Source organism: Schistocerca nitens, chromosome 11 (assembly GCF_023898315.1).
Source record: "Schistocerca nitens isolate TAMUIC-IGC-003100 chromosome 11, iqSchNite1.1, whole genome shotgun sequence".
NCBI lineage: Eukaryota > Metazoa > Arthropoda > Insecta > Orthoptera > Acrididae > Schistocerca > Schistocerca nitens.
The window spans coordinates 143922479-143947343 of record NC_064624.1 but is presented as its reverse complement, the minus strand read 5'-3'; the positions used below and the strand labels follow the sequence as shown (position 1 = coordinate 143947343).

Below are 24865 nucleotides of genomic sequence, written 5' to 3'. Positions count from 1 at the left end.
TAAGTGAAGGCATCGAGGAGTTACGGACGTTTATGCAGCGTGTTTTGAAACACGAAGTGCGCAGACGCGCCGCGCCGCCTGGCCCAGTACGCGTAGTTTGCTTTGATATAGGACCGTTTGGCGACGTAAAAAAATACTAGTTTCCACAGTGGAATGAGTGTAGAGTAACGGAAAGTGTTTAATATGTAAGTACATGTGACGAAAAAGTAGCTTTTGCGCGAGTTTGTGTAATCCGTTTTTCGGTTTGTATTTGCGTCTTTGAGAGCGTTTTTGCCTGGGACAGTGAGGTCGTATCGAGCTGAAATTTTTATGACGTACTGAGGACGGTGGTCGCTTGGCGGTGTCAAAGTTTTAAGATTGTAAGTGAAGGCATCGAGGAGTTACGGACGTTTATGCAGCGTGTTTTGAAACACGAAGTGCGCAGACGCGCCGCGCCGCCTGGCCCAGTACGCGTAGTTTGCTTTGATATAGGACCGTTTGGCGACGTAAAAAAATACTAGTTTCCACAGTGGAATGAGTGAAGAGTAACGGAAAGTGTTTAATATGTAAGTACATGTGACGAAAAAGTAGCTTTTGCGCGAGTTTGTGTAATCCGTATATCTTTTCGGTTTGTATTTGCGTCTTTGAGTGCGTTTTTCTCTGGGACAGTGAGGTCGTATCGGGCTGAAATTTTTATGACGTACTGAGGACGGTGGTCGCTTGGCGGTGTCAAAGTTTTAAGATTGTAAGTGAAGGCATCGAGGAGTTACGGACGTTTATGCAGCGTGTTTTGAAACACGAAGTGCGCAGACGCGCCGCGCCGCCTGGCCCAGTACGCGTAGTTTGCTTTGATATAGGACCGTTTGGCGACGTAAAAAAATACTAGTTTCCACAGTGGAATGAGTGTAGAGTAACGGAAAGTGTTTAATATGTAAGTACATGTGACGAAAAAGTAGCTTTTGCGCGAGTTTGTGTAATCCGTTTTTCGGTTTGTATTTGCGTCTTTGAGAGCGTTTTTGCCTGGGACAGTGAGGTCGTATCGAGCTGAAATTTTTATGACGTACTGAGGACGGTGGTCGCTTGGCGGTGTCAAAGTTTTAAGATTGTAAGTGAAGGCATCGAGGAGTTACGGACGTTTATGCAGCGTGTTTTGAAACACGAAGTGCGCAGACGCGCCGCGCCGCCTGGCCCAGTACGCGTAGTTTGCTTTGATATAGGACCGTTTGGCGACGTAAAAAAATACTAGTTTCCACAGTGGAATGAGTGAAGAGTAACGGAAAGTGTTTAATATGTAAGTACATGTGACGAAAAAGTAGCTTTTGCGCGAGTTTGTGTAATCCGTATATCTTTTCGGTTTGTATTTGCGTCTTTGAGTGCGTTTTTCTCTGGGACAGTGAGGTCGTATCGGGCTGAAATTTTTATGACGTACTGAGGACGGTGGTCGCTTGGCGGTGTCAAAGTTTTAAGATTGTAAGTGAAGGCATCGAGGAGTTACGGACGTTTATGCAGCGTGTTTTGAAACACGAAGTGCGCAGACGCGCCGCGCCGCCTGGCCCAGTACGCGTAGTTTGCTTTGATATAGGACCGTTTGGCGACGTAAAAAAATACTAGTTTCCACAGTGGAATGAGTGTAGAGTAACGGAAAGTGTTTAATATGTAAGTACATGTGACGAAAAAGTAGCTTTTGCGCGAGTTTGTGTAATCCGTTTTTCGGTTTGTATTTGCGTCTTTGAGAGCGTTTTTGCCTGGGACAGTGAGGTCGTATCGAGCTGAAATTTTTATGACGTACTGAGGACGGTGGTCGCTTGGCGGTGTCAAAGTTTTAAGATTGTAAGTGAAGGCATCGAGGAGTTACGGACGTTTATGCAGCGTGTTTTGAAACACGAAGTGCGCAGACGCGCCGCGCCGCCTGGCCCAGTACGCGTAGTTTGCTTTGATATAGGACCGTTTGGCGACGTAAAAAAATACTAGTTTCCACAGTGGAATGAGTGTAGAGTAACGGAAAGTGTTTAATATGTAAGTACATGTGACGAAAAAGTAGCTTTTGCGCGAGTTTGTGTAATCCGTTTTTCGGTTTGTATTTGCGTCTTTGAGAGCGTTTTTGCCTGGGACAGTGAGGTCGTATCGAGCTGAAATTTTTATGACGTACTGAGGACGGTGGTCGCTTGGCGGTGTCAAAGTTTTAAGATTGTAAGTGAAGGCATCGAGGAGTTACGGACGTTTATGCAGCGTGTTTTGAAACACGAAGTGCGCAGACGCGCCGCGCCGCCTGGCCCAGTACGCGTAGTTTGCTTTGATATAGGACCGTTTGGCGACGTAAAAAAATACTAGTTTCCACAGTGGAATGAGTGAAGAGTAACGGAAAGTGTTTAATATGTAAGTACATGTGACGAAAAAGTAGCTTTTGCGCGAGTTTGTGTAATCCGTATATCTTTTCGGTTTGTATTTGCGTCTTTGAGTGCGTTTTTCTCTGGGACAGTGAGGTCGTATCGGGCTGAAATTTTTATGACGTACTGAGGACGGTGGTCGCTTGGCGGTGTCAAAGTTTTAAGATTGTAAGTGAAGGCATCGAGGAGTTACGGACGTTTATGCAGCGTGTTTTGAAACACGAAGTGCGCAGACGCGCCGCGCCGCCTGGCCCAGTACGCGTAGTTTGCTTTGATATAGGACCGTTTGGCGACGTAAAAAAATACTAGTTTCCACAGTGGAATGAGTGTAGAGTAACGGAAAGTGTTTAATATGTAAGTACATGTGACGAAAAAGTAGCTTTTGCGCGAGTTTGTGTAATCCGTTTTTCGGTTTGTATTTGCGTCTTTGAGAGCGTTTTTGCCTGGGACAGTGAGGTCGTATCGAGCTGAAATTTTTATGACGTACTGAGGACGGTGGTCGCTTGGCGGTGTCAAAGTTTTAAGATTGTAAGTGAAGGCATCGAGGAGTTACGGACGTTTATGCAGCGTGTTTTGAAACACGAAGTGCGCAGACGCGCCGCGCCGCCTGGCCCAGTACGCGTAGTTTGCTTTGATATAGGACCGTTTGGCGACGTAAAAAAATACTAGTTTCCACAGTGGAATGAGTGTAGAGTAACGGAAAGTGTTTAATATGTAAGTACATGTGACGAAAAAGTAGCTTTTGCGCGAGTTTGTGTAATCCGTTTTTCGGTTTGTATTTGCGTCTTTGAGAGCGTTTTTGCCTGGGACAGTGAGGTCGTATCGAGCTGAAATTTTTATGACGTACTGAGGACGGTGGTCGCTTGGCGGTGTCAAAGTTTTAAGATTGTAAGTGAAGGCATCGAGGAGTTACGGACGTTTATGCAGCGTGTTTTGAAACACGAAGTGCGCAGACGCGCCGCGCCGCCTGGCCCAGTACGCGTAGTTTGCTTTGATATAGGACCGTTTGGCGACGTAAAAAAATACTAGTTTCCACAGTGGAATGAGTGAAGAGTAACGGAAAGTGTTTAATATGTAAGTACATGTGACGAAAAAGTAGCTTTTGCGCGAGTTTGTGTAATCCGTATATCTTTTCGGTTTGTATTTGCGTCTTTGAGTGCGTTTTTCTCTGGGACAGTGAGGTCGTATCGGGCTGAAATTTTTATGACGTACTGAGGACGGTGGTCGCTTGGCGGTGTCAAAGTTTTAAGATTGTAAGTGAAGGCATCGAGGAGTTACGGACGTTTATGCAGCGTGTTTTGAAACACGAAGTGCGCAGACGCGCCGCGCCGCCTGGCCCAGTACGCGTAGTTTGCTTTGATATAGGACCGTTTGGCGACGTAAAAAAATACTAGTTTCCACAGTGGAATGAGTGTAGAGTAACGGAAAGTGTTTAATATGTAAGTACATGTGACGAAAAAGTAGCTTTTGCGCGAGTTTGTGTAATCCGTTTTTCGGTTTGTATTTGCGTCTTTGAGAGCGTTTTTGCCTGGGACAGTGAGGTCGTATCGAGCTGAAATTTTTATGACGTACTGAGGACGGTGGTCGCTTGGCGGTGTCAAAGTTTTAAGATTGTAAGTGAAGGCATCGAGGAGTTACGGACGTTTATGCAGCGTGTTTTGAAACACGAAGTGCGCAGACGCGCCGCGCCGCCTGGCCCAGTACGCGTAGTTTGCTTTGATATAGGACCGTTTGGCGACGTAAAAAAATACTAGTTTCCACAGTGGAATGAGTGTAGAGTAACGGAAAGTGTTTAATATGTAAGTACATGTGACGAAAAAGTAGCTTTTGCGCGAGTTTGTGTAATCCGTTTTTCGGTTTGTATTTGCGTCTTTGAGAGCGTTTTTGCCTGGGACAGTGAGGTCGTATCGAGCTGAAATTTTTATGACGTACTGAGGACGGTGGTCGCTTGGCGGTGTCAAAGTTTTAAGATTGTAAGTGAAGGCATCGAGGAGTTACGGACGTTTATGCAGCGTGTTTTGAAACACGAAGTGCGCAGACGCGCCGCGCCGCCTGGCCCAGTACGCGTAGTTTGCTTTGATATAGGACCGTTTGGCGACGTAAAAAAATACTAGTTTCCACAGTGGAATGAGTGAAGAGTAACGGAAAGTGTTTAATATGTAAGTACATGTGACGAAAAAGTAGCTTTTGCGCGAGTTTGTGTAATCCGTATATCTTTTCGGTTTGTATTTGCGTCTTTGAGTGCGTTTTTCTCTGGGACAGTGAGGTCGTATCGGGCTGAAATTTTTATGACGTACTGAGGACGGTGGTCGCTTGGCGGTGTCAAAGTTTTAAGATTGTAAGTGAACGCATCGAGGAGTTACGGACGTTTATGCAGCGTGTTTTGAAACACGAAGTGCGCAGACGCGCCGCGCCGCCTGGCCCAGTACGCGTAGTTTGCTTTGATATAGGACCGTTTGGCGACGTAAAAAAATACTAGTTTCCACAGTGGAATGAGTGTAGAGTAACGGAAAGTGTTTAATATGTAAGTACATGTGACGAAAAAGTAGCTTTTGCGCGAGTTTGTGTAATCCGTTTTTCGGTTTGTATTTGCGTCTTTGAGAGCGTTTTTGCCTGGGACAGTGAGGTCGTATCGAGCTGAAATTTTTATGACGTACTGAGGACGGTGGTCGCTTGGCGGTGTCAAAGTTTTAAGATTGTAAGTGAAGGCATCGAGGAGTTACGGACGTTTATGCAGCGTGTTTTGAAACACGAAGTGCGCAGACGCGCCGCGCCGCCTGGCCCAGTACGCGTAGTTTGCTTTGATATAGGACCGTTTGGCGACGTAAAAAAATACTAGTTTCCACAGTGGAATGAGTGTAGAGTAACGGAAAGTGTTTAATATGTAAGTACATGTGACGAAAAAGTAGCTTTTGCGCGAGTTTGTGTAATCCGTTTTTCGGTTTGTATTTGCGTCTTTGAGAGCGTTTTTGCCTGGGACAGTGAGGTCGTATCGAGCTGAAATTTTTATGACGTACTGAGGACGGTGGTCGCTTGGCGGTGTCAAAGTTTTAAGATTGTAAGTGAAGGCATCGAGGAGTTACGGACGTTTATGCAGCGTGTTTTGAAACACGAAGTGCGCAGACGCGCCGCGCCGCCTGGCCCAGTACGCGTAGTTTGCTTTGATATAGGACCGTTTGGCGACGTAAAAAAATACTAGTTTCCACAGTGGAATGAGTGAAGAGTAACGGAAAGTGTTTAATATGTAAGTACATGTGACGAAAAAGTAGCTTTTGCGCGAGTTTGTGTAATCCGTATATCTTTTCGGTTTGTATTTGCGTCTTTGAGTGCGTTTTTCTCTGGGACAGTGAGGTCGTATCGGGCTGAAATTTTTATGACGTACTGAGGACGGTGGTCGCTTGGCGGTGTCAAAGTTTTAAGATTGTAAGTGAAGGCATCGAGGAGTTACGGACGTTTATGCAGCGTGTTTTGAAACACGAAGTGCGCAGACGCGCCGCGCCGCCTGGCCCAGTACGCGTAGTTTGCTTTGATATAGGACCGTTTGGCGACGTAAAAAAATACTAGTTTCCACAGTGGAATGAGTGTAGAGTAACGGAAAGTGTTTAATATGTAAGTACATGTGACGAAAAAGTAGCTTTTGCGCGAGTTTGTGTAATCCGTTTTTCGGTTTGTATTTGCGTCTTTGAGAGCGTTTTTGCCTGGGACAGTGAGGTCGTATCGAGCTGAAATTTTTATGACGTACTGAGGACGGTGGTCGCTTGGCGGTGTCAAAGTTTTAAGATTGTAAGTGAAGGCATCGAGGAGTTACGGACGTTTATGCAGCGTGTTTTGAAACACGAAGTGCGCAGACGCGCCGCGCCGCCTGGCCCAGTACGCGTAGTTTGCTTTGATATAGGACCGTTTGGCGACGTAAAAAAATACTAGTTTCCACAGTGGAATGAGTGTAGAGTAACGGAAAGTGTTTAATATGTAAGTACATGTGACGAAAAAGTAGCTTTTGCGCGAGTTTGTGTAATCCGTTTTTCGGTTTGTATTTGCGTCTTTGAGAGCGTTTTTGCCTGGGACAGTGAGGTCGTATCGAGCTGAAATTTTTATGACGTACTGAGGACGGTGGTCGCTTGGCGGTGTCAAAGTTTTAAGATTGTAAGTGAAGGCATCGAGGAGTTACGGACGTTTATGCAGCGTGTTTTGAAACACGAAGTGCGCAGACGCGCCGCGCCGCCTGGCCCAGTACGCGTAGTTTGCTTTGATATAGGACCGTTTGGCGACGTAAAAAAATACTAGTTTCCACAGTGGAATGAGTGAAGAGTAACGGAAAGTGTTTAATATGTAAGTACATGTGACGAAAAAGTAGCTTTTGCGCGAGTTTGTGTAATCCGTATATCTTTTCGGTTTGTATTTGCGTCTTTGAGTGCGTTTTTCTCTGGGACAGTGAGGTCGTATCGGGCTGAAATTTTTATGACGTACTGAGGACGGTGGTCGCTTGGCGGTGTCAAAGTTTTAAGATTGTAAGTGAAGGCATCGAGGAGTTACGGACGTTTATGCAGCGTGTTTTGAAACACGAAGTGCGCAGACGCGCCGCGCCGCCTGGCCCAGTACGCGTAGTTTGCTTTGATATAGGACCGTTTGGCGACGTAAAAAAATACTAGTTTCCACAGTGGAATGAGTGTAGAGTAACGGAAAGTGTTTAATATGTAAGTACATGTGACGAAAAAGTAGCTTTTGCGCGAGTTTGTGTAATCCGTTTTTCGGTTTGTATTTGCGTCTTTGAGAGCGTTTTTGCCTGGGACAGTGAGGTCGTATCGAGCTGAAATTTTTATGACGTACTGAGGACGGTGGTCGCTTGGCGGTGTCAAAGTTTTAAGATTGTAAGTGAAGGCATCGAGGAGTTACGGACGTTTATGCAGCGTGTTTTGAAACACGAAGTGCGCAGACGCGCCGCGCCGCCTGGCCCAGTACGCGTAGTTTGCTTTGATATAGGACCGTTTGGCGACGTAAAAAAATACTAGTTTCCACAGTGGAATGAGTGTAGAGTAACGGAAAGTGTTTAATATGTAAGTACATGTGACGAAAAAGTAGCTTTTGCGCGAGTTTGTGTAATCCGTTTTTCGGTTTGTATTTGCGTCTTTGAGAGCGTTTTTGCCTGGGACAGTGAGGTCGTATCGAGCTGAAATTTTTATGACGTACTGAGGACGGTGGTCGCTTGGCGGTGTCAAAGTTTTAAGATTGTAAGTGAAGGCATCGAGGAGTTACGGACGTTTATGCAGCGTGTTTTGAAACACGAAGTGCGCAGACGCGCCGCGCCGCCTGGCCCAGTACGCGTAGTTTGCTTTGATATAGGACCGTTTGGCGACGTAAAAAAATACTAGTTTCCACAGTGGAATGAGTGAAGAGTAACGGAAAGTGTTTAATATGTAAGTACATGTGACGAAAAAGTAGCTTTTGCGCGAGTTTGTGTAATCCGTATATCTTTTCGGTTTGTATTTGCGTCTTTGAGTGCGTTTTTCTCTGGGACAGTGAGGTCGTATCGGGCTGAAATTTTTATGACGTACTGAGGACGGTGGTCGCTTGGCGGTGTCAAAGTTTTAAGATTGTAAGTGAAGGCATCGAGGAGTTACGGACGTTTATGCAGCGTGTTTTGAAACACGAAGTGCGCAGACGCGCCGCGCCGCCTGGCCCAGTACGCGTAGTTTGCTTTGATATAGGACCGTTTGGCGACGTAAAAAAATACTAGTTTCCACAGTGGAATGAGTGTAGAGTAACGGAAAGTGTTTAATATGTAAGTACATGTGACGAAAAAGTAGCTTTTGCGCGAGTTTGTGTAATCCGTTTTTCGGTTTGTATTTGCGTCTTTGAGAGCGTTTTTGCCTGGGACAGTGAGGTCGTATCGAGCTGAAATTTTTATGACGTACTGAGGACGGTGGTCGCTTGGCGGTGTCAAAGTTTTAAGATTGTACACTCACCCTCCCCCGCCCCCCCCCCCCACAAACAAAACCGGCCACAAACTACACCGGCGATACAAATGTTCCTGTTGAAATAACTTGTTTGCGACTTCGCTTGTTAAGTTGGGAAGCAAGTAAGGAAGCAGTATGTGCGCTGCCAAGCCATCAGACACACCAGCCCCCAAGCAGCAATTAAAATAGTCGCCGTTAATTGTATTAGCAGGCGTGCCACCCCCGCCTCTGATGGCGTGTATTACAGCGGATTTTTTTTCCCCGTTGATTTCCTTCTGGACAACCTTTCACTGCTGCCACACAGCACTGCTTGTGATTTAATTATTATGTAATGCTCCAATTACTTTAATGCAGCCCAATTGCGACGATTTGTGTGTGTGTGTGATCTGTAAATTTCTGTTTTGCTTTCTCAGTCGGGAGGCTAGGGTTGCAACAATATTACATTGAAGCCTGCTAACTCAGGAAGTGCAGCCTGGAAGCAAATAGCTGAACATGGATGTTCGCCATGTCGATATCAAAGTGCTGAGTCTGAACAGTCAAAATTTTATGGCGCCTCCAGGCGACTGTGAGTGGCTGTGCTCATCCCTGGAATCGCACCACGAGATATCGGCCGCGAGCTGCGAATTCCGACGAATGACGGGCCGCATTTTGCGCCCCCAAACCCCCCCCCCCACCACCACTCCCCCTATCGCAATACTGGACCGCGCTTTCCGACGCATTCCGTCCTTGGCGTACAATGTATCGGCTGCCCTGTGTCCCACGCTCTTCACACTTTCCTTTTTTTTTTATTGTTACAGTCTATAGAAATCCCTCCGCGTTTTCGGCAGGCACTTCATCTGTAACACTACGTTATGTGAATGTGCGGCACAAGTGACAGCGTGGATTTATGCAGCATTAGGCATGTCTAGTAGTACTGGTACGTCTGTCTCTCATCTGCTGTATTACAGTGGATTTCTTGCCCTTCATTCTTATCTGACAACTTGTTATTTGCACCACACAGCACTGCTTATGGTACTGATTATTGTAATGCTCCAATCGTCGGGAATTTCGATGCACGTGTTTGATCTGTACGTTCCTGTTTTCTTTACGGACAGCATGACTGATATTAGGCACCACACCGACGAGTGCCTTTTATTCTAACCACCATGTTGCTCGACTACCATTCTACAATTTGGTTTCCCCACTTTATTATTCAGTAGCGCCTAATGTTATGGACGTTCTTCCTTCTTGCCTCACCACAGACTTAGTGGTTGTTTTCTCCTTTTGAGTCTCCACTTCACTGCCTATACAGCGTTTTTGTGTATTCTCAATTGTAGTAAACATACCATCTACACACTATGTATATATATTACTTTTCTCTATCCTCCTCCTTTCACTTTATAGTTATATTACCTGTTACTTTCGTTCCTTCCTTACTTCTCTCCGTCGTTTCCTCTCTGCCCCATACATTCTCCCTCTTCTCAGCATGGCTTCCTTCTCCTCCTCTCCTCCTTCCCCATATTACTATCCTCTTCAACTCTCTCAAACATACTTTCCTCATACACTCCCCCCCTTCTTTCTACATACTGCTTTTTCTCCTCCCCATCTCTTTTTTTCTGCATTACAGCATGCAAGCAAAGCAGTCTTTTCAAGTTCTGTAATTACTACACACAACTCAGCTGCAAAAGCATCTACTACTGAACTTGCAAGAGATACCTTGCATGGAGAGGTGACTGCTTACGCAAAACTTACTCTGTACATTAGAGATACTGTGCATGCAAGAGTTGCAGCACACACTACTCATGTTCTATCAGCTAAAACTGCTGAATGTTAAGTTCTTCCTATTTATTTCAGTATATCTGTACATGCAAGTGTTACTGTATACATAAAGGTTGCTGCAAATGAAACAGTTACTGAATGTACTAGAGTTATGGCATCCACATGGTTAATCACAAGGTCTGTTGTCCTCGCAAGCTGTGCTGTCCTCGCAAGCTGTGCTGTCCTCGCAAGCTGTGCTGTCCTCGCAAGATGTGCTGTCCTCGCAAGCTGTGCTGTCCTCGCAAGCTGTGCTGTCCTCTCAAGCTGTGCTGTCCTCTCAAGCTGTGCTGTCCTCGCAAGCTGTGCTGTCCTCGCAAGCTGTGCTGTCCTTGCAAGCTGTGCTGTCCTTGCAAGCTGTGCTGTCCTTGCAAGCTGTGCTGTCCTTGCAAGCTGTGCTGTCCTCGCAAGTTGTGCTGTACTCACAACTTGTGCAGTACTGGCAACTTGTGCTGTCCTCGAAAATTGTGCTGTCCCCAGACAGTGTGCTTCCCTCGCAAGGTGTGCTGTCCTTGCAATGTGTGCTGTGCTGTCATCAAAAAGCATGCTATGTTCACAAGGTCAGATACACAACTACGTGTTCTGTCATTGTGAGGATTGCCGGTGTCAATATCTGCTGTCAATGTAAGCTGTACTGTCCTCACAGGTTTTATACTCATCACAAGGTGAGCACGTATGGCATGGCACAATATACACTTCTCAGAAAATGTGTTTTTCCTCCCAACATGTTGTACCTTAATATGGTATCCTGTCCTCGCTTGTTTAACGGTCCTGAAAATATTTGTTGTTCTCATAAGATATGCGGTCCTCAAAAAGTATGCTGCTGCACAAGGTGTGTTGTCCTCGAAAGATGTCCTTTCCTTGCAGGCTGTTTTGTCCTTGCAAGGGGTATGCATTCTGTGCAAGGTGAGCTGTCTTCACTGGTTGTGCTGCCCGTGAAAATTATTCTGTCCCCCACATGGTGAGCTGTACTGCCAACATGTGCTAACCTCATAATGAGTGCAGTCATTGGAACATATAATTTTTCAGAAAATATGCCATTTTCATATATTGTCTTATCCCCACACAGTGTACTAACATTACAAGGCATACTCTCCTCTTAGGGTGTGCCTCCCTTATAAAATGTCTTCTCATTCCAACATGTGCTCTCCCTTTAAGGTGTGCGGACTGCCTAAAGTGAGCTGTCCTCTGCATATCTGCCATCTTCTTGACGCTTGATGTACTCAGCAGGTGTGCAATTTTATTGGTGTCTTGTGTTGTGAAGGTATCTTTGCAGGGCGACCTGTCTTCACATGGCATGCTAACTTCACAGGTGTGCTGCCTTCTCTAGGTGTGCAGTGCTTGTGAGGTGTGCTGTCTCTGCATGGTGTGCCTTCTCACATGGTGTGCCTTCTCACATGGTGTGCCATTCTCGCATGGTGTACCATGGTCACATGGTGTGCCATCCTCGCATGGTGTGCCAACATCACATGGTGTGCCAACATCACATGGTGTGCCAACCTCACATGGTGTGCCAACCTCACATGGTGTGCCATCCCCACATGGTGTGCCATCCCCACATGGTGTGCCATCCCCACATGGTGTGCCATCCTCGCTTGGTGTGCCATCCTCGCTTGGTGTGCCATCCTCGCATGGTGTGCCATCCTCGCATGGTGTGCCATCCACGCATGGTGTGCCATCCACGCATGGTGTCCCATCCTCGCATGGTGTTCCAACCTCGCTTGGTGTGCCATCCTCGCTTGGTGTACCATCCTCACTTGGTGTACCATCCTCGCTTGGTGTGCCATCCTCCCTTGGTGTGCCATCCTCCCTTGGTGTGCCATCCTCCCTTGGTGTGCCATCTTTGCTTGGTGTGCCATCTTTGCTTGGTGTGCCATCTTTGCTTGGTGTGCCATCTTTGCTTGGTGTGCCATCTTTGCTTGGTGTGCCATCTTTGCTTGGTGTGCCATCTTTGCTTGGTGTGCCATCTTTGCTTGGTGTGCCATCTTTGCTTGGTGTGCCATCTTTGCTTGGTGTGCCATCTTTGCTTGGTGTGCCATCTTTGCTTGGTGTGCCATCTTAGCTAGGTGTGCCATCTTTGCACGGTGTGCCAACTTTGCACGGTGTGCCAACTTTGCACGGTGTGCGAACTTTGCACGGTGTGCCATCTTTGCACGGTGTGCCATCTTTGCACGGTGTGCCATCTTTGCACGGTGTGCCATCTTTGCACGGTGTGCCATCTTTGCTTGGTGTGCCATCTTTGCTTGGTGTGCCAACTTTGCTTGGTGTGCCATCTTTGCTTGGTGTGCCATCTTTGCTTGGTGTGCCATCTTTGCTTGGTGTGCCATCTTTGCTTGGTGTGCCATCTTTGCTTGGTGTGCCATCTTTGCTTGGTGTGCCATCTTTGCTTGGTGTGCCATCTTTGCTTGGTGTGCCATCTTTGCTTGGTGTGCCATCTTTGCTTGGTGTGCCATCTTTGCTTGGTGTGCCATCTTTGCTTGGTGTGCCATCTTTGCTTGGTGTGCCATCTTTGCTTGGTGTGCCATCTTTGCTTGGTGTGCCATCTTTGCTTGGTGTGCCATCTTTGCTTGGTGTGCCATCTTTGCTTGGTGTGCCATCTTTGCTTGGTGTGCCATCTTTGCTTGGTGTGCCATCTTTGCTTGGTGTGCCATCTTTGCTTGGTGTGCCATCTTTGCTTGGTGTGCCATCTTTGCTTGGTGTGCCATCTTTGCTTGGTGTGCCATCTTTGCTTGGTGTGCCATCTTTGCTTGGTGTGCCAACTTTGCTTGGTGTGCCATCTTTGCTCGGTGTGCCATCTTTGCTCGGTGTGCCCTCTTTGCTCGGTGTGCCGTCCTCAGATGTGTGCCGTCCTCAGATGTGTGCCGTCCTCAGATGTGTGCCGTCCTCAGATGTGTGCCGTCCTCAGATGTGTGCCGTCCTCAGATGTGTGCCGTCCTCAGATGCGTGCCGTCCTCAGATGCGTGCCGTCCTCAGATGCGTGCCGTCCTCAGATGCGTGCCGTCCTCAGATGCGTGCCGTCCTCAGATGCGTGCCGTCCTCAGATGCGTGCCGTCCTCAGATGCGTGCCGTCCTCAGATGCGTGCCGTCCTCAGATGCGTGCCGTCCTCAGATGCGTGCCGTCCTCAGATGCGTGCCGTCATCAGATGCGTGCCGTCCTCAGATGCGTGCCGTCCTCAGATGCGTGCCGTCCTCAGATGCGTGCCGTCCTCAGATGCGTGCCGTCCTCAGATGCGTGCCGTCCTCAGATGCGTGCCGTCCTCAGATGCGTGCCGTCCTCAGATGCGTGCCGTCCTCAGATGCGTGCCGTCCTCAGATGCGTGCCGTCCTCAGATGCGTGCCGTCCTCAGATGCGTGCCGTCCTCAGATGCGTGCCGTCCTCAGATGCGTGCCGTCCTCAGATGCGTGCCGTCCTCAGATGCGTGCCGTCCTCAGATGCGTGCCGTCCTCAGATGCGTGCCGTCCTCAAATGTGTGCCATCCCCGCAAGGTGTGCCGTCCCCGCAAGGTGTGCCGTCCCCGCGAGGTGTGCCGTCCTCTGATGTGTGCCGTCCCCGCGAGGTGTGCCGTCCTCTGATGTGTGCCGTCCCCGCAAGGTGTGCCGTCCTCTGATGTGTGCCGTCCCCGCGAGGTGTGCCGTCCTCTGATGTGTGCCGTCCCCGCGAGGTGTGCCGTCCTCTGATGTGTGCCGTCCCCGCGAGGTGTGCCGTCCTCTGATGTGTGCCGTCCCCGCGAGGTGTGCCATCCTCTGATGTGTGCCGTCCCCGCAAGGTGTGCCGTCCTCTGATGTGTGCCGTCCCTGCAAGGTGTGCCGTCCTCTGATGTGTGCCGTCCCCGCAAGGTGTGCCGTCCTCTGATGTGTGCCGTCCCCGCAAGGTGTGCCGTCCTCTGATGTGTGCCGTCCCCGCAAGGTGTGCCGTCCTCTGATGTGTGCCGTCCCCGCAAGGTGTGCCGTCCTCTGATGTGTGCCGTCCCCGCAAGGTGTGCCGTCCTCTGATGTGTGCCGTCCCCGCAAGGTGTGCCGTCCTCTGATGTGTGCCGTCCCCGCAAGGTGTGCCGTCCTCTGATGTGTGCCGTCCCCGCAAGGTGTGCCGTCCTCTGATGTGTGCCGTCCCCGCAAGGTGTGCCGTCCTCTGATGTGTGCCGTCCCCGCAAGGTGTGCCGTCCTCTGATGTGTGCCGTCCCCGCAAGGTGTGCCGTCCTCTCAAGGAGTGCCGTCCTTGCAAGGAGTGCCGTCCTCTCAAGGAGTGCCGTCCTTGCAAGGAGTGCCACCCTTGCTAGCTGTGCTGTACTCACATACAATGCATAACAAGCCCCCCTTGCACAGAAAGCTGAGCTCTCATTGTGTGGTTCTCCCATCCCAAGTTGTTCTGTCCTCAGTAGGGATGCTGCCCTCAAAAGGAGTGGTGTCCATACTTCACATTCTGTCCTTCAATAGAGTCACTTCCTAATAACATGTGCCACCTCCAATCAGTGTAGTCTCTCACAATCTGTACTGTCTTTCGAATGTGTGTTGCCCCTGGTAAGTGTGCTTTCCTTTCATGGTGAGCTGTGAGCTGCTCTGACAAGAGCTACTGATATCAGAACGTATGCTCCTCTACCTGTAGCAACATGTCTCTTTCTTATATGTATCTTCCCCACAATCTGGCATTGTTTCATTAAGAGTGCTATCCCACAAGGTGTACTGAATACAAGTCATGCTACTTGGACATGGTTTGCAGTCCTTACACTGCATGACATCCACAAAGATCTTCTCACTTAATAGAAGTGATGAAATAAGACTACGCAGTAATAACAGTGTGTGCAGACTTTGCAAGGTGTGCAGCCTTTTTAAGGTGTGCAGCCCTTGCAAAGAATGAGACTATCAATGACTGCAGCCTTCACAATGAGTGCAGCCTTCACAATGAGTGCAGCATCCGGAGGGAGTGAGTGCAGCCTCCGGAGTGAGTGCAGCCTCCGGAGGGAATGCAGTCTCTGCATGGAGTGCAGTCTCTGCATGGAGTGCAGTCTCTGCATGGAGTGCAGTCTCTGCATGGAGTGCAGTCTCTTCATGGAGTGCAGTCTCTGCATGGAGTGCAGTCTCTGCATGGAGTGCAGTTTCTGCATGGAATGCAGTCTCTGCATGGAGTGCAGTCTCTGCATGGAGTGCAGCCTCTGCATTGAGTGCAGTCTCTGCCTGTAGTGCAGCCTCCACTGGGAATACATCCTTCGCAGGGAGAGCAGCCTTTGCATGCAGTGCAGCAGTTTTCGCACACAGTGCAGCCCTCGAACACAGTGCAGCACTCGAACACAGTGCAGCCTTCGCATGGAGTGCAGCCTTCGCATGGAGTGCAGCCTTCGCATGGAGTGCAGCCTTCGCATGGAGTGCAGCCTTCGCATGGAGTGCAGCCTTCGCATGGAGTGCAGCCTTCGCATGGAGTGCAGCCTTCGCATGGAGTGCAGCCTTCGCATGGAGTGCAGCCTTCGCATGGAGTGCAGCCTTCGCATGGAGTGCAGCCTTCGCATGGAGTGCAGCCTTCGCATGGAGTGCAGCCTTCGCATGGAGTGCAGCCTTCGCAAGGAGTGCAGCCTTCGCAAGGAGTGCAGCCTTCGCAAGGAGTGCAGCCTTCGCAAGGAGTGCAGCCTTCGCAAGGAGTGCAGCCTTCGCAAGGAGTGCAGCCTTCGCAAGGAGTGCAGCCTTCGCAAGGAGTGCAGCCTTCGCAAGGAGTGCAGCCTTCGCAAGGAGTGCAGCCTTCGCAAGGAGTGCAGCCTTCGCAAGGAGTGCAGCCTTCGCAAGGAGTGCAGGCTCCGCATTGAGTGCAGCCTTTGCAAGGAGTGCAGCCTTTGCAAGGAGTGCTGCCTCCGCACGGGGCGCAGCCTTGGCTACGACTGCAACCTTCGCTCGGAGTGCAACCTTCGCTCGGAGTACAGCCTTCGTATGGAGTGCAGTGTTTGCATGGAGTGCAGTCTTCGCACGAACTGCTGGTGTTGATCGGAGTGCAGCCGTCGCATGGAGTGCAGCCTTCGCACAGAGTGCAGCCTTCGCAAGGAGTGCAAACTTCCCGCAGAGTGAAGCCTTCACATGGAGTGCAGCCTTCACATGGAGTGCAGCCTTCGCATGGAGTGCAGCCTTCGAGTGGAGTGTTGCCTTCGCAACGTGTGCTGCCGTCGCAACGAGTGCTGCCGTCGCAACGAGTGCTGCCTTCGCAACGAGTGCTGCCTTCGCAAGGACTGAAGCCGTCGCACGAAGTCCAGGCCTTCGCACAGTGTGCAGGCATTCGCACGTAGTGAAGCCTTCGCAAGGAGTCCAGTCTACGTAAGGAGGACAGCCTTCGCAAGGATGCCTTCACATGGAGTGCTGCTGTTGCACGGAGTGCAGTCTTTGCATGGAATGCATCCGTCACATGGAGTGCAGCCTTCGCGTGGAGTGAAGCCTTCGCACGAAGTGCTGCTGTTGCACAGAGTGTAGCCCTTGCATGAGTGCAGCCTTCGCAAGGCGTGCAGCCTTCGCAAAGAGTCCTGCCCTCGCTATGGGTGCTGCCTTCGCAAGCAGTGTTGCCTTTGCAAGGAGGGCTACCTTCGCAAGGAGTGCTGCCATGACATGGAGTGCAGCCTTCACACTTAGTGCAGGCTTCGCACGGAGTGCAGCCTTGGTACAGAGTGCAGCCTTCGCAAGGAGTGCAAGGAGTGCAGCCTTTGCAGGGAGTGCAGCCTTCGCAAGGAGTGCTTCCTTCGCAAGGAGTGCTTCCTTCGCAAGGAGTGCTGCCTTCGCAAGGAGTGCTGCCTTCGCAGGGAGTGCAGCCTTTGCACAGAGTGGAGCCTTCACAAGGAGTGCAGCCTTCACAAGGAGTGCTACCATCACACGGAGTGCATCCTTCACACGGAGTGCAGCCATCGCACGGAGTGCAGACTTGGTACGGAGTGCAGCCTTCGCAAGGAGTGCAAGGAGTGCAGCCTTCGCAAGGAGTGCAGCCTTCGCAAGGAGTGCAAGGAGTGCAGCCTTCGCAAGGAGTGCAGCCTTCGCAAGGAGTGCTGCTTTCGCAAGGAGTGCTGCCATCGCAACGAGTGCTGCCGTCGCAACGAGTGCTGCCATCGCAAAGAGTGCTGCCATCGCAAAGAATGCTGCCTTCGCGAGGAATGATGCCTTCGCGATGAGTGTTGTCTTCGCAAGGAGTGCAGCCTTTGAAAGGAGTGCTGCCGTCGCAAGTAGTAATGCCTTCGCACGGAGTGCTGCCTTTGCACAGAGTGCTGCCTCCGCACGGGGTGCATCCTTCACACGGAGTGCAGCCTTAGCTACGAGTGCAACCTTCGCTTGGAGTGCAACCTTCACTCGGAGTGCAACCTTCGCTCGGAGTACAGCCTTCGTATGGAGTGCAGCGTTTGCATGGAGTGCAGTCTTCGCACGAACTGCTGGTGTTGAACCGAGTGCAGCTGTCGCATGGAGTGCAGCCTTCGCACAGAGTGCAGCCTTCGCAAGGAGTGCAAACTTCCTGCGGAGTGAAGCCTTCACATGGAGTGCAGCCTTCACATGGAGTGCAGCCTTCACATGGAGTGCAGGCTTCACATGGAGTGCAGCCTTCGCACGGAGTGCAGCCTTCGCGTGGAGTGCAGCCTTCGCGCGGAGTTCAGCCTTCACACGGAGTGCATAGTTCACGCAGAGTGCAGCCTTGGCTCGGAGTGAAACCTTCGCTCGGAGTGCAACCTTCGCTCGGAGAGCAACCTTCGCTCGGAGTGCAGCCTGCGCATGGAGTGCAGCGTTTGCATGGAGTGCAGCCTTCGCATGGAGTGAAGCCTTCTCGTCGAGTACTGCCTTCGCACTAAGTGCTGCTGTTGCACGGAGTGCAGCCTTTGCATGGAGTGCAGCCTTTGCATGGAGTGCAACCTTCGCATGGAGTGCAGTCATTGCACGGCGTGCTGCCTACGCACAGAGTGCAGCCCTCGCAAGGAGTGCAGCCTTTGAAAGGAGCACAGCCTTCGCACGGAGTGCAGCCTTTGCTCAGATTGCAGCCTTTGCTCGGATTGCAGCCTTTGCATGGGATGCAGCCTTTGCATGAAATGCAGTTTTCACATGGAGTGCAGTCTTCGTATGGATTGCAACCTTTGCTCGGAGTGCAACCTCTGCTCGGGGTGCAACCTTTGGTAGGAGTGCATCCTTCGCTCGGAGTGCTGCCTTCGCATGGAGTGCAGCGTTTGCATGGAGTGCAGCCTTTGCATGGAGTGCATCCTTCACATGGGGTGGAGCATTTGCATGGAGTGCAGCTTTCGCATGGAGTGAAACCTTCGCATGGAGTGCTGCCTTCGCATGAAGCGCTGTTGTTGCACGGCGTGCACCCTTCGCATGGAGTGCAGCCTTCGCACGGAGTGCTGCCATCACACGGAATGCAGCCTTCACATGCAGTGCAGCCTTCGCAAGGAGTGTAGCCTTCGCAAGGAGTGCAGCGTCCGCAAAGACTACTGCCTTTGCAACGAGTGCTGCCTTCGCAAGGAGTGCTGATTCGCAAGGAGTGCTGATTCGCAAGGAGTGCTGATTCGCAAGGAGAGCTGATTCGCAAGGAGTGCTGCCTTCGCAAGGAGTGCAGCCTTCACAAGGATTACTGCCTTCGCAAGGAGTGCTGCCTTCGTAAGGAGTGCTGATTCGCAATGAGTGCTGACTTCGCAAGGAGTGCTGCCTTCGCAAGGAGAGCTGCCTTCACAAGGAGTGCTGCCCTTGCAAGGAGTCTTGCCTTTGCAAGGAGTGCTGCCTTCGCAAGGAGTGCTGCCTTCGCGAGGAGTGCTGCACTCGCACGGAGTGTTGCCTTCGCACGGAGTGCAGCCTTCGCATGGGGTGGACACTTCGCACGGTGTGCAGCCTTCGCACGGTGTGCAGCCTTCGCACGGTGTGTAGCCTTCGCACGGAGTGCAGCCTTCGCGCAGAGAGCAGCCTTCGCGCGGAGTTCAGCCTTCGCAGGGAGTGCATCCTTCACACAGAGTGCAACCTTGGCTCGGAGTGCAACCTTGGCTCGTCGTGCAACCTTGGCTCGTCGTGCAACCTTGGCTCGTCGTGCAACCTTGGCTCGGAGTGCAACCTTGGCTCGGAGTGCAACCTTCGCTCGGAGTGCAACCTTCGCTCGGAGTGCAGCCTGCGCATGGAGTGCAGCGTTTGCATGGAGTGCAGCCTTCGCATGGAGTGAAGCCTTCGCATGGAGTGCTGCCTTCGCACGAAGTGCTGCTGTTGCAGGTAGTGCAGCGTTTGCATGGAGTGCAGCCTTCGCATGGAGTGCAGCCATCGCACGGCGTGCAGCCTACACACGGGGTGCAGCCAATGCAAGGAGTGCAGCCTTTGAAAGGAGCACAGCCATCACACGGAGTGCAGCCTTTGCAAAGAGTGCTGCCTTTGCACAGATTGCAGCCTTTGTATGGGGTGCAGCCTTTGCATGAAATGCAGTTTTCGCATGGATTGCAGTCTTCGTATGGATTGCAACCTTCGCTCGGAGTGCAACCTCTGCTCGGAGTGCAACCAATGGTCGGAGTGCATCCTTCGCTCGGAGTGCTGCCTTCGTGTGGAGTGCAGCGTTTGCATGGGGTGCAGCCTTTGCATGGAGTGCATCCTTCACATGGGGTGGAGCATTTGCATGGAGTGCAGGCTTCCCATGGAGTGAAACCTTCGCATGGAGTGCTGCCTTTGCACGAAGTGCTGCTGTTGCACAGCGTGCACCCTTCGCATGGAGTGCAGCCTTCGCACGGAGTGCTGCCATCGCAAGGAGTGTAGCCTTCGCAAGGTGTGTAGCCTCCGCAAAGACTACTGCCTTTGCAAGGAGTGCTGCCTTCGCGAGGAGTGCTGTTTCGCAAGGAGTGCTGCCTGCGCAATGAGTGCTGCCTTCGCAATGAGTGCTGCCTTCGCACGGAGTGCTGCCATCGCACAGAGAGCAGCCTTCGCACGGAGTGCAGCCTTCGCAAGGAGTGCAGCCTTCGTAAGGAGTGCAGCCTTCGCAAAGAATACTGCCTTCGCAAGGATTTCTGCCTTCGCAAGGAGTGCTGATTCGCAAGGAGTACTGATTCGCAAGGAGTGCTCCCTTCGCAAGGAGTGTTGCCTTCGCAAGTAGTGCTGCCTTTGCAAGGAGTGCTGCCTTTGCAAGGAGTGCTGCCTTTGCAAGGAGTGCTGTCTTCACAAGGAGTGCTGCCTTTGCAAGGAGTGCTGCCTGCGCAATGAGTGCTGCCATCGCAAGGAGTGCTGCCTTTGCACGGAGTGCTGCCCTTGCACGGAGTGCTGCCTTTGCATGGAGTGCTGCCATCGCACGGAGTGCTGCCTTCGCACGCAGTGCAGCCTTCGCACGCAGTGCAGCCTTCGCACGGAGTGCAGCCACCACACAGAGTGCAGCCTCCGCACGGAGTGCAGCCTCCGCACGGAGTGCAGCCGTAGCACGGAGTGCAGCCGTAGCACGGAGTGCAGCCGTAGCACGGAGTGCAGCCTTAGCACGGAGTGCAGCCTTAGCACGGAGTGCAGCCTTAGCACGGAGTGCAGCCTTAGCACGCAGTGCAGCCACCAAACAGAGTGCAGCCTTCGCACGGAGTGCTGCTATTGGACGGCGTGCACCATTCGCATGGAGTGCAGCCTTCGCACGGAGTGCTGTCATAGCACAGAGTGCAGCCTTTAGAAGGAGTGCAGCCTTTACAAGGAGTGCTGTTTCGCAAGGAGTGCTGCCTTCGCAAGGAGTGCTGCCTTCGCATGCAGTGCTGCCTTCGCGAGGAGTGCTGATTTCGCAAGGAGTGCTGATTCGCAATGAGTGCTGCCTTCGCAAGGAGTGCTGCCTTCACAAGGAGTGCTGCCTTCGCAAGGAGTGCTGCTGTTGCACGGAGTGCAACCTTCGCATGGAGTGAGCCTTCGCAATGGGTGTAGCCATCACACGGAGTGCAGCCTTTGCACGAAGTGCAGCCTTTGCATGGAGTGCAGCCTTCGCAAGGAGTGCAGCCTTCGCAAGGAGTGCAGCCTTCGCAAGGAGGCAGCCTTCGCAAGGAATGCTGCTTTCGCAAGGAGTGCTGATTCGCAAGGAGTGCTGCCTTCGCAAGGAGTGCTGCCTTCGCAACGTGTGCTGCCTTTGCACGGATTGCAGCCTTCGCAGGGAGTGCAGAATTCGCACGGAGTGCATCCTTCGCACGGAAATCAGCCTTTGCAAGGAGTGCAGCATTCGCAATGAGAGCAGCCTTCGCACGGATTGCGGCCTTCTCATGGAGAGCAGCCTTCGCACGTAGTGCAGCCTTCGCATGGAGGGCAGCCTTGGCATGGCGTGCAGCCATCACATGGAGTGCAGCCTTCGCTAGGAGTGCTGCTGTTGCACAGAGTGCAGCCTTCGCATGGAGTGCAGCCTTCGCAAGGAGTGCAGCCTTCGCAAGGAGTGCAGCCATCGCATGCAGTGCAGCCTTTGCACGGAGTGCAGCCTTCGCAAGGAGTGCAGCCTTCGCAAGGAGTGCTGCCTTCGCAAGGAGTGCTGCTTTCGCAAGGTGTGATGATTCGCAAGGAGTGCTGCCTTCGCAAGGAGTGCTGCCTTCGCAAGGAGTGCTGCCTTCGCAAGGAGTGCTGCTGTCGCAAGGAGAGCTGCTTCGCAAGGAGTGCTGCCTTCGCAATGAGTGCTGCCTTCGCAAGGAGTGCTGCCTTCGCAAGGATTCCTTCCCTCGCGAGGAGTGCTGCCTTCACACAGAGTTCAGGCCTTCGCATGGAGTTAAGGCCTTCGCACGGAGTGCAGCATTCGCACGGAGTGCAGCCTTCACACGGAGTGCAGCCTTCGCACGGAGTGCAGCCTTCGCACGGAGTGCAGCCTTCGCACGGAGTGCAGCCTTCGCACGGAGTGCAGCCTTCGCACGGAGTGCAGCCTTCGCACGGAGTGCAGGCCTTCGCACGGAGTGCAGGCCTTCGCACGGAGTGCAGGCCTTCGCACGGAGTGCAGGCCTTCGCACGGAGTGCATGCCTTCGCACGGAGTGCATGCCTTCGCACGGAGTGCATGCCTTCGCACGGAGTGCAGGCCTTCGCACGGAGTGCAGGCCTTCGCACGGAGTGCAGGCCTTCGCACGGAGTGCAGGCCTTCGCACGGAGTGCAGGCCTTTGCACGGAGTGCAGCCTTTGCACGGAGTGCAGCCTTTGCACGGAGTGCAGCCTTCACACGGGGGCAGCCTTCCCAAGGAGTGCTGCCTTCGCACGGAGTGCAGCCTTCGCACGGAGTGCTACCATCGCAAGGAGTGCAGCCTACGTCAGGAGCGCAGATTTCCCAAGGTGTGCAGCCTTCGCACGGAGTGTAGCCTTCACACGGAGTGGAGCCTTCGCATGGAGTGCAGCGTTTACATGGAGTGCAGCCTTTGTATGGAGTGCATCCTTCACATGGAGTGGAGCATTTGCATGGAGTGCAGCCTTCGCATGGGGTGAAGCCTTCGCATGGAGTGCTGCCTTCACACGAAGTGCTGCTGTTGGACGGCGTGCACCCTTCGCATGGAGAGCAGCCTTCGCACGGAGAGCTGTCATCGCACGGAGTGCATCCTTTACAAGGAGTGCATACTTTACAAGGAGTGCAGCCTTCGCAAGGAGTGCAGCCTTCGCAAGGAGTGCAGCCTTCGCAAATAGTACTGCCTTCGCAAGGAGTGCTGCTTTCGCAAGGAGTGCTGATTCGCAAGGAGTGCTGCCTTCGCAAGGAGTGCTGACTTCGCAAGGAGTGCTGCCTTCGCATGCAGTGCTGCCTTTGCAAGGAGTGCTGCTTTCGCAAGGAGTGCTGATTCGCAATGAGTGCTGCCGTCGCAAGGAGTGCTGCCTTCGCAAGGAGAGCTGCCTTCGCACTGAGTGCTGCCATCGCACTGAGTGCAGCCTTCACACGCAGTGCATCCTTCACAAGGAGTGCTGATTCGCAAGGACTGCTGCCTTCGCAATGAGTGTTGCCTTCGCACGGAGTAGAGCCTTCGCACGGAGTGGAGCCTTCGCACGGAGAGTAGCCTTCGCGCGGAGAGCAGCCTTCGCACGGCGTGCATCCTTCACACAGAGTGCAGCCTTGGCTTGGAGTGCAACCTTCGCTCGGAGTGCAACCTTCGCTCGGAGTGCAACCTTCGCTAGGAGTACAACCTTCTCTCGGAGTGCAGCCTTCGCATGGAGTGCAGCGTTTGCATGGAGTGCAGCCTTCGCATGGAGTGAAGCCTTCGCATGGAGTGCTGCCATCGCACGAAGTGCTGCTGTTGCACGGAGTGCAGCCTTTGAGCACAGCCTCCGCACGGAGCGCAGCCATCACACCAAGTGCAACCTTCGCTCGGAGTGCAACCTTCGCTCGGAGTGCATCCTTTGGATGGAGTGAAGCCTTCACATGGAGTGCTGCCTTCACACAAAGTGCTGCTGTTGCACAGAGTGCAACCTTCGCATGGAGTGTAGCCTTCGCAATGAGTGTAGCCATCGCACGGAGTGCAGCATTTGCACGGAGTGCAGCCTTTTCACGGAGTGCAGCCTTTTCACGGAGTGCAGCCTTTTCACGGAGTGCAGCCTTTTCACGGAGTGCAGCCTTTGCACGGAGTGCAGCCTTCGCAAGGAGGCAGCCTTCGCAAGGAGTGCTGCCTTCGCAAGGAGTGCTGCTTTCCCAAGGAGTGCTGCTTTCGCAAGGAGTGCTGATTTGCAAGGAGTGCTGCCTTCGCAGGGAATGCTGCCTTCGCAAGGAGTGCTGCTGTTGCACGGAGTGCAGCCTTCGCGTGGAGTGAAGCCTTTGGAATGAGTGCAGCCTTCGCACGGAGTGCAGCCTTCGCAAGGAGTGCAGCCTTCGCAAGGAGTGCAGCCTTTGCAAGGAGTGCTGCCTTCACAAGGAGTGCTGCCTTCGCAAGGAGTGCTGATTCGCAAGGAGTGCTGCCTTCGCAAGGAGAGCTGCCTTTGCACGGATGGCAGCCTTCGCAGGGAGTGCAGAATTCGCACGGAGTGCATCCTTCGCACGGAATGCAGCCTTCGCAAGGAGTGCAGCCTTCGCACGAAGTGCAGCCTTCGCACGGATTGCAGCCTTCTCATGGAGAGCAGCCTTCGCACGGAGTGCAGCCTTCGCATGGAGGGCAGCCTTTTCATGGCGTGCTGCCATCGCATGGAGTGCAACCTTCGCTAGGAGTGCTGCTGTTCCACAGAGTGCATCCTACACATGGAGTGCAGCCTTTGCAAGGAGTGCAGCCATCGCGCGCAGTGCAGCCTTTGCACGGAGTGCAGCCTTCGCACGGAGTACATCCTTCACACAGAGTGCAGCCTTATCTTGGGGTGCAACCATCGCTCGGAGTGCAACATTCGCTCGGAGTGCAACCTTCGCTCGGTGTGCAGCCTTCGCATGGAGTGCAGCGTTTGCATGGAGTGCAGCGTTTGCATGGAGTGAAGCCTTCACATGGAGTGCTGCCTTCGCTCGAAGTGCTGCTGTTGCACGGAGTGCAGCCTTTGCATGGAGTGCAGCCTTCACATGGAGTGCTGCCTTCGCATAGAGTGCAGCCATCGCATAGAGTGCTGCCTTCGCATGGAGTGAAGCCTTCACATGGAGTGCTGCCTTCGCACGAAGTGCTGCTGATGCACAGAGTGCAGCCTTCACATGGAGTGCAGCCTTCGCATGGAGTGCAGCCATCGCAAGGAGTGCTGCCTTCACGCGGAGAGCAGCCTTCGCACGGAGTGCAGCCTTCGCACGGAGTGCATCCTTCACACCGAGTGCAGCCTTATCTTGGGGTGCAACCATCGCTCGGAGTGCAACCTTCGCTCAGTGTGCAGCCTTCGCATAGAGTGCAGCGTTTGCATGGAGTGCAGCCTTCACATGGAGT

The 24865-nt window shown here is 52.5% G+C and overlaps 2 protein-coding genes across 2 annotated transcripts in view; one reads left to right on the top strand and one right to left on the bottom strand.

The window, feature by feature from the left end:
• The window catches only part of LOC126212723 (collagen alpha-1(III) chain-like), a 199866-nt gene extending 186957 nt beyond the window's left edge, over positions 1 to 12909 (bottom strand). Inside the window, exon 1 of the mRNA XM_049940134.1 lies at positions 12556 to 12909. Within this exon, the coding sequence (XP_049796091.1) occupies positions 12556 to 12909 (354 nt within the window). The remainder of the gene's footprint in view (positions 1 to 12555) is intronic.
• A 127-nt stretch (positions 12910 to 13036) lies between these two features.
• LOC126212722 (keratin-associated protein 10-12-like) lies at positions 13037 to 13687 on the top strand. Its single transcript, XM_049940133.1, has one exon. It carries the CDS (start codon positions 13037 to 13039, stop codon positions 13685 to 13687), a length of 651 nt encoding a protein of 216 aa, XP_049796090.1.
• The last annotated feature ends 11178 nt before the right edge of the window (positions 13688 to 24865 follow it).